The 13,221-nt window shown below is 33.2% G+C and overlaps 1 protein-coding gene across 4 annotated transcripts in view; it reads left to right on the top strand.

Moving 5' to 3' along the window:
• INTS6 (integrator complex subunit 6) overlaps window positions 1-13,221 on the top strand; it is a 108,686-nt gene that overhangs the window by 62,770 nt on the left and 32,695 nt on the right. For all 4 annotated transcript variants that reach the window (XR_014298061.1, XM_082675660.1, XM_082675661.1 and 1 more), the window contains 7 exons: window positions 1,124-1,249; window positions 2,674-2,828; window positions 6,618-6,770; window positions 7,629-7,761; window positions 8,677-8,771; window positions 10,543-10,653; window positions 11,694-11,909. Coding sequence is in view for 3 of the 4 variants with exons in the window: in XM_082675660.1 (XP_082531786.1) it covers window positions 1,124-1,249; window positions 2,674-2,828; window positions 6,618-6,770; window positions 7,629-7,761; window positions 8,677-8,771; window positions 10,543-10,653; window positions 11,694-11,909 (989 nt within the window). In the remaining variant the exon portion in view is untranslated. The remainder of the gene's footprint in view (window positions 1-1,123; window positions 1,250-2,673; window positions 2,829-6,617; window positions 6,771-7,628; window positions 7,762-8,676; window positions 8,772-10,542; window positions 10,654-11,693; window positions 11,910-13,221) is intronic.

Genomic DNA, 13,221 nt, shown 5'->3' with positions numbered 1-13,221 from the left:
TTATATATATAAATTTATATATATAAATAAGTTATATATATAAATTTTATAGTGTCACATTAAAAAGAAACTGATAGGGAATTCCCTGGCGATCCAGTGGTTAGGACTCTGCACTTTCACTGCTGAGGGACTTGGTTCAGTCCCTGGTTGGGGAACTAAGATCCCACAAGCCGAATGGTGCAGCCAAAAAAAAAAACCACCAAAAAACTAAAAAGAAACAGGTAAAATTAATTTATATAATATTTATTTAAATCAATATATTCAAAATATTTCAACGTGATATTGGTAATTAAAAATTATTCAGGTATGTTATAGTTACTATATATCTCAATTTGGACTAGCCGTGTTTCAAGTTTTCAGTAGCCATATGTGGCCAGTGGCTGCAATATGGGACAGCACAGGTCTAGATATATTTATTGAAAAATCCCTGTTTAAGAAGTCTTTTCACTGGTATTTTTTCTTAATCACTAGCATTTTAATGCTTCTGAACTAAAAATTTTATAGGTTAAAATATTCAAGAGGGAAATTCACTTAAGATAGGTAATTTCTAAGTATGTAAGCCAAATGAAATTCAGAGAAACACATGCTACTATCTATATATTAAAGTGCAAACACTTAAAATATGCAGTACCTACCAGCAGATCAATTAAATAATTATTGAGTATCATCTATGTCCTTAGCATTAATCTTTAGTGATAATACTTTTGTTAAGCAGGAGTAAGATTTTGGGGGTTCGTTGCCAGATGTTGTATATGTGTAATAAAGATAACTTGTGTTGGAAAACAGTTGGAGATAGTTTTTTTAAATTTATATATATTTTAAAATCTCATTTCATGTAATACATTGTGTATATATGTAATGATTTTTTTCATTGTGGTTTGTTCACACAAAGATTTCTATTTTCCACATACCTTTAATTACAAAGAAAAATTTACATACTCTCACAAAATGGAATTGTTGATTGATTGAGAATAGCTATTTTTGTTTTGTTATTCTTCTATTAGATAATGAAAAGGTCAGACTTTATCATTGAACTTTCGTTAATCAGTATTGTCAAAAACCCTACTATGGTTCTTTTTTGTTAAAAGTAGGAATTTTTGCAACTTTATTCTTTTTATTTCAGGCCGTTCATACTCTGTATGTTCTCCAAGAATGCTTAATCAGTGTCTGGAGTCCTTGGTGCAGAAAGTACAAAGTGGAGTGGTAATAAACTTCGAGAAAGCAGGACCAGATCCTTCCCCTGTAGAAGGTATTACTGTACTTCTCTTATAGACATTGTAAACTGGCTTTATCAAGTGTTCAACTTGAACTGAAAAATTACTATGATTTGACCTTGTCAATGTTAAGGCCAGATTATTAAGATGACAAAACAGCTGTTGGTAAAGAGGGAAGATTAAATAGGAAAGTCAAGGTAATATGACAGTGGTTTGGTAGCATCGCGTTTTTATATTGGTTGTTCATAGCCTGAAAATTTATAAGCGCCAAAACCCTTTTTAAACATTTATAGATTAGCATATTTCCTTTTTAGTATTGTAATGCTGACTCTCTCCAGTATATATGCTTCTTCCATGTCCCTTAATTCACAAGAGTGTTCAACTCTAAGTGTTTATTTAATTCCTTAGCTACATTTTTTCTAAAGATCAGACTGATCAGAACCAAATGGTTGGTGTGGTTCCCAAAATGAGAAACCAGCCTTTGCCATTCAGCTTGATCCTTTAAAGTCTAGCTGAGCCCCACCTGGCTTTATTCTAATATTTTGTGATCATGAACTATTTATATTAGCCAGAGGGAATAAGGAGTTTTACCAGAACCAGTGGACAGTTTACATCTGGACCTTCTGCCTTGTATGATGTAGCTTATGACAAGAATTAGAAAGTCATTAATGGCACTGGCAGAGGTGATCCACTAGAGTGGGTAATTGGGAGAAGAGAAAGGTCATAGAGATGAGAAAGTGGTACCCTCAGAAGGGATTATAGGGAAGGAGCAGAAGATGGTAAGATTATATAAATCGCATACTGTGTCTGGTTTAAAAAAACAAACTTAAAAAAAAATTGAATTGTTACACATGGAATATATTTATTTTTAAATTATTTTAGGACTTTGCTTAGAGTTAGGCACTAAGTAAAATGTATACTGAACTGTTAAAGAGAGTTACTGTTTTCTAGAATTGCTTTAGATTAAAGGTAGGCACCTCAAATCTGGATTTGCATATTAACTTTTCGTTTTAGTTATTAGGCTTTAGTTAAAAAGATTGATTTTAAAGAAATATTCATTTAGCAATACTTACCTAGTATTTACTAAGCCAAGCATGATGGTGAAGAAATTGAGTGTTTGCCCTTATCATCTAGTGGGGAAAACATGTCATTCGTTAAACAAGTATCTACCATAAAGTATGTTTTACATATTCTGATTGGACAAGCAAAAGATGCTGTGGGACCTCCTTTCACCTATTGAACTCATAGTTGGAATTTGCTGATGTTACTCTCTAGTGAATTCTGATATAATCTAAATGTTAAGCCTTAGTCATGATAGTATTCTACCATTTAAGAAAAATAGGAAAATCCAGAATTGAACAAGTATTACGACATTTTCACTAAGTAATAGTAGATATAATTTAACTGCTTATGTTTTTCCTTTAATGATACATACTTTGCTTTGATTTCTTTGCCGTAGATGGGCAGCCAGATGTATCAAGGCCTTTGGGATCTCAGCCTTGGCATAGCTGTCACAAACTCATATATGTCAGACCAAATCCTAAAACTGGGGTTCCTATAGGTCACTGGCCTGTTCCAGAGTCTTTTTGGCCAGATCAGAATTCTCCAACACTAGTAAGTACCAGAGAGACTGTGACTTTGTAATGTAACCGTTAACTGCTTTTCCTACTAGTTTTAAGTGCTCCCGTCAGTTAAGGGTGTGGCTGTTGTATAGGAATTAGACAAGCGCTCAAAGTGCACTGATGAGCTGTTACTTGCTTAAGTGTACTGTATTGTTCATCAGGAAGTAATAGAGAAGAGGCATCTGTCTCCTTTAGAATCTAACATTATGCTTATGCTTTTATTATTGGCATCTAGTTACAGAAGCATAGATATAACAAGAGCTTCTCTTTGGATTCTAAATATAATGTAACATGAGGATTTGTCTCTGGGACATAATATACAGTTTAAATGAAGGCTTAGAAAATAATTCTGATGGTTTGCCTGCAATCTTTTAGGACTTAGTCTTAGAAATTCATGTTGACTTGCATAGTTTTAGTTATATTCAGTGTTTTCAGTCTGGAGGTTTAAGGTAGCAAAGATTTTCTGGTCTTGTTTATAGGAATTATTTTTAGAAACAGTGAGGCTTGTTGAATGATCCTGGTGAATTATCAGTGTTCACTGTATGGTTCTTATAATAATAGGGTAAATTTATATAAATATCTATTAAATCTTGTTAATACCCTTTTTTCAGATTAGTGTTTTTTGTGGTAATTGAGGACGCCATGGGATATGACAGTGGTTCTTTTGATGTTACCTTTAGAAGATAAGAGTTGTATTTCAAAGATCATTAAGCAGTCTTTAGTAATGTTTCATGCAGCTATCATTTATGAATTAAATTGAACTCTTTTTGAAACCTTTTATGTTTTAAACCGATATCAACTCTTTAGGATAATTTTTACTTTTATTCTATACAAGGTCTATAAAGTGATATTTCCTTTATTCATTAGGGATTTAATGTAGTACATGAAATTAAGTTTTTATACATTTCAGTGAGGTATCGTCTTTCTTTTTTGGATTGAACCATCATAGTTTTTTAGTCTGGCTTTAGAGAAGCTCTCAATTTCTTTGGTCATACTACTTTCTCCTCTAGAGCCCTTTCAGAATTCTTACGGAACAGATATCATATTTATATGAAATATTATATTGTTGGTTATTCATTCTATTATATTTATTTAACACCTACAGTAGTTAAATAACAAGTACATATGGTACTTGTTAAGTCCTAATAGGAAGAAATCCAAAACCAGTATCACAAGCATTATCTATTAATATTGCTCTAGTGGTCTATTACAAATTGTTACATGCCATAGAGGATTTTGAAGTGTCAGTAGGATTTCAGTTGGAGGAGGAAGCTGTGAGAAAAAAGTATGGAAGTAAAAAAGAACAAGGTGAATTTAGAGGAATGGAAAGTAACTGTGAGGATAGGTGGGTCATAATATGTATGTAGGACATTGAGAGAACTATTAAATAAACCAAATTGCTTATGACTTTACATGCAAGGTTAAGGAATTTGAGCTTTTCTTAATAGCGTTCATAGAACTGAAGACATTTTTAACAGAGTGTTCCTTTAGGAAAATTAATCTGGTGGTTGTTACATGAACTGGAAGGTAAGCTATTTACCTAGAGGGCTATTGCTTTGGTTCACTTAATATAAGAGTTTGAATTAAGACGATGGAAGAGAGAATGATAAAAAAAAAAGAGAATATTAGAAAGAACTGGCAAAATTTAGTAACTGAAGGATATTTGAGGGGAAATGAAATTTTTATAAATAATAGTATTTCATATAAGAAATATTGATACTGAAATTAAATGTGATTTATTAGAGACTGGTTCTGAATTTGAATCATGGCTCTACCAGTTATTAGCCATGTATCTTTGGTTAATTATATTCTCTAAGCTCAATTTCCCATCTGTTAGAGATAGTAACTCCTATCTCATAGGATTATTTTGGGGATTAAATGAAATAATAAATGCCCCCCCCTTTTCTTTTTGGATCTCAATATTGTCATCCAAAAAAATAGATGAGTTTCACAGACCCATTCAATACGCTGTATGTCAGGTACATGCTAGGCACAGGAGCAAAACAGTACTTCCCCTCTGGAACCTTACCATTCCATAGGAAGGTCAGTCATATAAACATAATAGAGTACAGTGTGCTAACTGTCATAGGGGGCAGAGCAGAGCCCAGAGGAGGTGGTGCCTAACTGCCTGGTATGTGTTTGGGGTACATGGTGAGACTGTGTCAGGGAAGAAGTTTCTTAGAGGTTGGTACTTGCCTTGCCAGTTCAGTCTTCAAAACTTAGTTTGTTTGCATTATGCAGGGGGGAAAATAGTAAAGCAGCTTGTGATAACATATGAAACACCGGGGCATGAAAGATAATGATCTGTTTGGGCAACTGCAAGTCGTTTTGGTATGGCTGGAGCACAGGGTGTACATGGTGTGGTGGTTAAAAGGCAGATGGGGACCGTATTGTCAAGGCTCTTTGTAAAACAATATTAAAAGAAAAGAATCTGGCCCTATTTTTAGGTGGTTGGCTGCTATTTTTACCCAATAATTTGAGTTAGGAAAATTACATGATTATATTTATCTTTCATGGCCATGGGATTGATTGGAGGGGGCTGACTAATTAGGGAGACTAATTAAAAATGAACAGTTGTACTAATCTAGTCTGAGAAATGATGAAGGCATGAATTAGAGAGGTAAGAAATAGAAGGTAAATTTTTAGAGAGATGAAAATTTAGCATTGACAGAGGGCAGTAACTAAAATAGTGACCATCTGCCATGTTTATGTGTTCTGCTAAGTGGCTTAGAATTTGTGGTATCATTTAATCTAATTCTTTGTGACAGTTAAGTATGGAGGATAAGAGGGTGATATTAAGGCTAACATCTAGGTTTTTTAGAACAGGTTTTGTGGTTTGGGGGTGAAATAATGAATAGTAATGAATTTGAGGGACCTATAGAAAATTCAGGTTATGTACAGTAGGTAATTGGATACATAAGAGAAATGAGAGAAATCTGGTCCCTATACAGTAGATTTGGGAGCCACCAGTATATGTAGATAGTAACTGAGGCCAAAAGGAGTCCTTTACAGCTATGAAATTCCACATTATTTCTTCATAGCTCATATTTTCTTCACCAGTCTTCACTTGGTGAGATTTTTAGGAAGGAGACTGTTAAGGGGGAAATAGAGTAACTTGCTTTTTTTTTTTTCCTTTAAAGTATTGTGGTTTTTGCAGCTCTACAACAAGGCCTCCAAAGTAGGGTGTATTTAACACAGGGGTAACCAATACAGTCTGCTGGAATAGGGAAGGGAAGCATTAGAACTTCTATGTATGTTTACACTTTTCTATTTTTAATATTATTTTGGTATATATTTTATTATGTACCTATAAATTAATAATTTACAAGTATAAATATATATATGCCCTAATATATTGTATATTCAAAAATTTGTACTGATCAATGTGTATCATCAATTTGGAAGCCAAGTAGTTAAATTGCTACAACTGAGGACTTAGGAAGGTTTCTATTAAATTAGTTGTTTCTTATATATAAAAATTAATGAGCACTTATTTAATTCCAAAATTTTGCATTTAATTTTTCTGATAAATTTGATTTTAAGACTTAACAAAAATTTTAATTCTGTATAGATTTTGAAGTGTCTTTTTTTCTTGTGAATATTATATAATTTAAGCATTACATTTTTAAGTATTTTCTTTCAGCTTAGTGGTGCTTTTGGTAGTAAATTAAATTCTCACTAGCAAAACTGAGAAACTGAGTAAATTTTGGTAGTGAGGGATACTAAAAAGGAGTTTGTTTCTGGTACTTTGTGAAAGAGTAATAATGACTTTCCCCTCTAGCCACCTCGTACATCTCATCCTGTAGTGAAGTTTTCCTGTACAGACTGTGAACCGATGGTTATTGACAAATTGCCTTTTGACAAATATGAGCTGGAACCTTCACCGCTGACTCAATTTATCCTGGAAAGAAAATCTCCTCAAACCTGTTGGCAGGTGAGCTGAACGACTATAGCAATTTAAAATTTTATTTATTTATTTAATTTTTATTGAGAGTATAATTGATTTACAATGTTGTGTTAGTTTCAGGTGTACAGCAAAGTGAATCAGTTATACATATACATATATCCACTCTTTTTTTTTCTTTGTTGCTGCGCACAGGTTTTCTCTAGTTGCAGTTAGCAGGGGCTACTCTTCGTTGCTGTGCATGGGCTTCTCATTGCGGTGGCTTCTCTTGTTGTGGAGCACGGGCTCTAGGCGTGTGGGCTTCAGTAGTTGTGGCACACGGGCTCAGTAGTTGTGGCTCGCGGGCTCCAGAGCACATGCTCAGTAGCTGTGGCGCATGGGCTCAATTGCTTCACAGCATGTGGGATCTTCCCTGACCCGTGTCCCCTGCATTGGCAGGTGGATTCCCAACCACTGTGCCACCAGGGAAGCCCTATCCACTCTTTTTTAGATTCTTTTCCCATATACGCCATTACAGAGTACTGAGTAGAGTTCCCTGTGCTATACAGCAGGTCCTTATTAGTTATCTGTTTTATATATAGCAGTGTGTATATGTCAATCCCAGTCTCCCAATTTATCCCTCCCCACTCCCCACACCATAAGTTTTATTTTTTACACCTGTAGCTCTATTTCTGTTTTGTAGATAAGTTCATTTGTAGCCTTTTTTTAGATTCTACATATAAGCAATATCATATGATATTTGTCTTTCTGTCTGACTTACTTCACTCAGTATGAGAATCTCTAAAAATTTAATTTGATGTTTCTTAAAAAGTTAAATTGAATCCGTGGTTTATATAACGTTCTGTAAAGGTTATTAAATGTGAAGTTTTAACTACTCCTTTTTAACAGGTATATGTAAGCAATAGTGCAAAATATAGCGAACTTGGCCATCCCTTTGGTTACTTGAAAGCCAGTACAGCACTGAACTGTGTCAACTTATTTGTGATGCCTTACAATTACCCAGTCCTCCTTCCCCTTTTAGGTAAGTTATTCTCATCACATTCTCTGTGGCTTAGCATACATACAAATTTTTCCTAAAAACAAACTTTGGGAACATCCCTCCCTTTCTAAGTCTTCTTGTCTTCTGGAAATTAATGAAGATTTTTTTTTTTAATACTCTAAAATACTGAAGCTGTATAAGGTTGTGTTATAGCAACCCGTGCATGTTTCTGGTAAATTGAAAGTCAGTGTCAAACTACCTTTGATTCTGCAAACTATTATAAGTTTCTACGTTAAGTATTCTCTAAGTTTTTTGCAATTAGATTTCTTACATAGTTAGAATTAGTAATGCAGGCTTTGTATTTGGTAAATAATTAGACATTTTGTAGAAGCATGTCATATTTATAAGATCTGAGTATTTTCTAAGGATTTATCTATACTTTTAATTTTCATTTGGCAAATATTTTTAAATGATGAGTTTGTTCTAAAATAATATGATAAGCCTAAAGTTGGTTTCTGGGGACCATTTGGCTATAATTTTTTGAGGGGTACTGTTGGAGAAGACATCTTTCCCATCATGGAACTGCATCAGATTTAAAGATTACAGACAAAATATTAGTAGGTATATTTTATAGAAAACATCATGCATACTTTGTTTCTGTCTTCAAATCTGTTTCATATCTAGATTTTCCTTGTGTATTTTCTGATTCTACCTTTATTATTACATTTAATTTTAGACCATAATTGGCACCTTTTTATTTTTAAAGTGGTATTACTACTCAAAAATGCCAGAAGCAAAAATTTTACCACCTTTAATTTTGTTAAAAATATAGGTCAGATGTTCCTCTCTCTCTTATATAAATAAGAAAGCATACTTTAAAAATGAAACTTACTTGACTTGATTTTCATGTGTGGAAACAATGAATGATGATAGTTTGTTCACATTATAAATTTATAGATGACTTGTTTAAAGTACATAAGGCAAAACCAACATTGAAATGGAGACAGTCATTTGAAAGTTATTTGAAGACAATGCCTCCCTACTATCTTGGGGTAAGAATATTATTGTTAAAAATAGAACTTGTTATAAAATTTTATATTATGCTTATAGTTTACTGTAGGTATTAAAACTTTTATTTATTGCTATTATAGAATAAATGTCATGAAAATTGAGTGTACAAATGACCCATATAAATGTAATGGGAAAGAAATGTTTCAGTGATTTGCAGAATAATGATGATGATGATGATGATAATGAGAATATATATATATAATGCTTACCCAGGCCTGGTTCTGTCCTAAGCACTTTACATGTATTAACCTCATTTAATTTATATGGTAACCCTATGAGGCAGAAATCACTGTTCTTATATCACAGATGAGGAAACTGAGGCACTAAAAGATTAAATAATTCATCCAAGGCTACATAGCTAATATTTGGGGGTCAGGAATTCAATCCCAGGCAGGCTTGGCTTTAGAATTTAAGCTTTTAACCTCAATTGTTATACTACCTTTTTAAATTGCAGTTTTATAATTATTTCCCTTTAAGGGTACAAAAAAAGGTTTGTGTTGCATCATTCCCTAAATCTCCAGAAATATTGCTTAAAACCTAGTGTATCATAATAGATAGGACCAATAATGCATATATTATTAAATATATAGCTTCTTAACAAAAAGACCTACACTAAAAGCACTTTAAAACATTACTTCTGCTTTTACTGCAGGAATGTTACAGTATTTGACTGTAACTAATCTTTCTAAATGGTCCCTAATAAGAACACTAATTTCTTGAGCTTTGAAAATCATATGTTATAGTTGTAAGAGAAAAGTTGTGTGTGTCTAGCACATAGTGCCTGCTATGTAAGAGAGGGAAAAGGAAGAAACACTTGAATATGAACTTGCATATGTTTGACTCCTATGTTTCATAGCAACTGGGAGGATTTAGCCAAAGCTACATGAATATTAAATGTCAGATCTGAGATTTGATTCCAGTTTGACACCAGTGCTTTAATACACTTTCTAATATGTCATTGGGTGGTTATCATCCTTTTTCTGACTCTGTCCCGTTCACATGGGCTAGACAGTCCTGTCCTGCTAGTGATATTTTTCCTTGCACAAAGTGGCTCTCAGTTAGTCCTTACAATTGAAAATCACTATATCACATCCATAGTAAATATTAGATGATTTTTGCCTCCTTGTTTTTCCTTCAGAGCTTGTTTCTGTTTTTTCAGCTCAGCTAATGATAATAATAGTAATGATTAATACCTACTGAATGCTTACTGTGTGCCAGATGTATTTACATGTATTAATTCATTTAATCCCATGACAACCCTATGAGGTAGATACTACTATTATCATTTTACAAATGAGAAACTTAAGGCACAGAGGGGTTATATTACCTGGTACAGGGTCACAAAGCTAGTAAGGGGTTGAGCCACAACCCTTCCAGTTACCCAAGGTAGAAATCTTCTATTTTCCTTGACTCCTCTTTCTACTTACCACCCAAGTTCTATCAAATCAACCTCTGCAATGTGTCTCCTGCCCTCTTCTTCCAAACCTAGTGTCTCCAATGGTGCTAAGAAGTCCAGGACTTCACCCTTTCTTGCTCTGGGTGTTGTTATTATAGCCTCTAATCCTTGTTTAGTATTTCAAACTGCCTTTCATACCACTGACAAACATTTTAATGAAGTACAAATATGATCATGTGACTCTTACTGAAGAAAAGGAGACATTTTAGGAGGTGAAATTTTCAAAATTGACAATCCGTATAGCTATAAGTTTTTGACAAGCTCAGGATTGAGTGGTATTTTCTTTTTCCCTATAGCCTTTGAAGAAAGCTGTTAGAATGATGGGAGCACCTAACCTAATAGCAGACAGTATGGAATATGGACTTAGTTACAGTGTCATTTCATACCTCAAAAAATTGAGTCAGCAGGTAATGTTAAGAAATAGAGCCATTAAGTATTTTGAATGGTTTTGGCTAAGGTGGTCAATAGACCAGGTGTTAGTTCTTGATGATTCTAATAGAATTCCATCATATTAATGTATTACATTTTAAAACCACGTATATCATATATTAACATAATTCTGTCTCAAGTAAATGGTATGCTATGTTTTGAAATGATAATTTCAAGCAATAATTCCTAGTTTGTGAAAATGGCTTTATTAATGTGGTCCTAGCCTTCCTGTATGTGAACATTCTTTGTTTTCTTTTGGGAAATTTATGTTAGAAAGTTGTTTTTCTTAGACAAAAAAGTCAGTTTCTTTTGCTTTATGTTTTAAACCTATAGCTTTTTCTTTCAAAATGGGAGTTTCTTTTGAAATATTTGTAAAAATACTGAATTTTGTCATTTTGGGCATACATCACATTAATAGATACTATAGTAGTCAAGCAGTGTACACTTTGACTGCCAAGTTATTAAAATTGTATAAAACACAATTTTTCCAGTACTCCTGCCATCTCTACTTCAAGTGCTAATTGAAATGTAGGTTGGAAAGAGTCAAAATATTGCTATTTGCTTTCCAGTGAAAAACTCCATCAGTGTTTGCCATATCTATGAACATTTAGTTATGTGCTAGTAATAATGTCTTTAAGTAAATATTGATGAGATTTTTTTTTGTAATTTTATTTCACCTCTGAATTGGAAATACATATTTTTATTTAGGGTACATTTACATTTCATGGTTTAGGTGTAGTGGGTATTTAATAAATAAAATAAATTGAAGTTGTGTGTGTGAACCCTGCTGCAAAACGTAAGAATTGTGATGATTTAAAATCATAAGACATTATTGTTTAAACTATGTTCAGTTTACCAAGGACTTGACATAAACTTCTCTACTTAAGTAGAGTTTTAAATTTCTTATGTACTTTTTAAATATAAAATACTTAATTTATGGAAGACCAAAACGATTAGCATTTAATTTACCACTTCAGATTATGTCAAGACAACTTTTGTTTTTTTTTTTTTGCTTTAGGCGAAAATAGAATCTGATCGAGTCATCGGTTCTGTAGGCAAAAAAGTAGTACAGGAAACTGGAATTAAAGTCCGAAGCAGATCACATGGTTTGTCAATGGCTTATAGGAAAGATTTTCAACAACTGCTTCAGGGAATTTCAGAGGATGTTCCTCACAGACTGCTAGACCTTAATATGAAAGAATACACTGGGTTCCAAGTTGCTTTGCTCAATAAGGTAATGGTTATGTGAATTTAGTACTGATATAGTTATAGTCTGTTATATTGTTGAATATGGCAAATTTTCTGTTAACTGATACTCAGTTTGTCCGAACTTCTGTACCTCTGCAGAATAATGATCAATTATATTATTATTGAATCATTAGATTTTAGAGTTAAACACTGTACGTGGTGAGTGGATGAATGGATGGACTGCAAAGAGCAAACCATCCTGTTCATTTTATAGACGAGAAAACAGGCTTAGAGATTGCCTAAAGTTACATAGCTAATGGTAGAGTTCACTGTAGTTTGGTACTTTTATACCAAAAAGTATGGTATGCTGACCTTGGGTACACAGCATGATCCTGAAGTGCTTTGTGAATACTCATTAAAAAGATCTTCATCCCAGTAGTCTTTTTTGTAGAAACAGGCTGATTCTAAAACTTATATGGAAGTGTAAAGGTCCTAGAGTAGCTGAAACAATTTTGGAAAAGAATAAAGCTGGAAGGTTTGCACTATCTAATTTTAAAAGTTACTGTAAAGCTACAGCAATCAACATGTTGTGTTGGTGGCATAAGGAAAAATATATAGATCAGTAGAACAGAAGTAGGCCCTCACACGTAGAGTCAATTAATTTTTAACAAAGGTGCCAAAATAATTCAGTGGGTTAGGAGACAGTCTTTTCAACAAATAGCGTGGGAACAATTGGCTATCCATATGCAAAATAATGAACTTGACCCTTACCTCACATTACTTGAAGTGATCATAGTCATACATGTAAGAACTGAAACTATATACTTCTACAACAGAACAGGAAGAAATCTTTAAGATGTTGGATTATGGGTCAATGAAGATTTCTAAAATACAACACACAAAGCACACACACACACAAACTTGATAAATAGAACTTCATTAAAATTGAAATTTTTGTCTTCAGAAGAAACTTTGATGTTTCTCCCAGGCAAGCTATAGCCTGGGAGAAAAGCATGTATTTTAATAAAGAACTTGTTTCAAAATATATAAAGAACTCATAGAACTCAATAATAAAAAGACAAACATCCAATAAAAAAAATAGACTAAATATTTGAACAGACAGCTCATATACAAACTTGAACAGGCACATAAAAAGATGTTCAACATTATTAGCCACTGTGGAAATGCAAATTAAAACCATAATGAGATCCCACTTTATGCCCACTAGAATGGGTAAAATTTAAGACTGAAAAATATGAAGTGTTGGTAAGGTTGTAGAACAACTGGAACTCTTATACATTATTGATGGAAAATAGTTTGCAGTTTCTTAGGAAAGGTAAATATTGCTATATACCAAC

This window comes from Grampus griseus, assembly GCF_964374135.1.
Source record: "Grampus griseus genome assembly, chromosome: 18".
NCBI lineage: Eukaryota > Metazoa > Chordata > Mammalia > Artiodactyla > Delphinidae > Grampus > Grampus griseus.
This window is presented reverse-complemented; position numbering and strand designations above follow the sequence as displayed.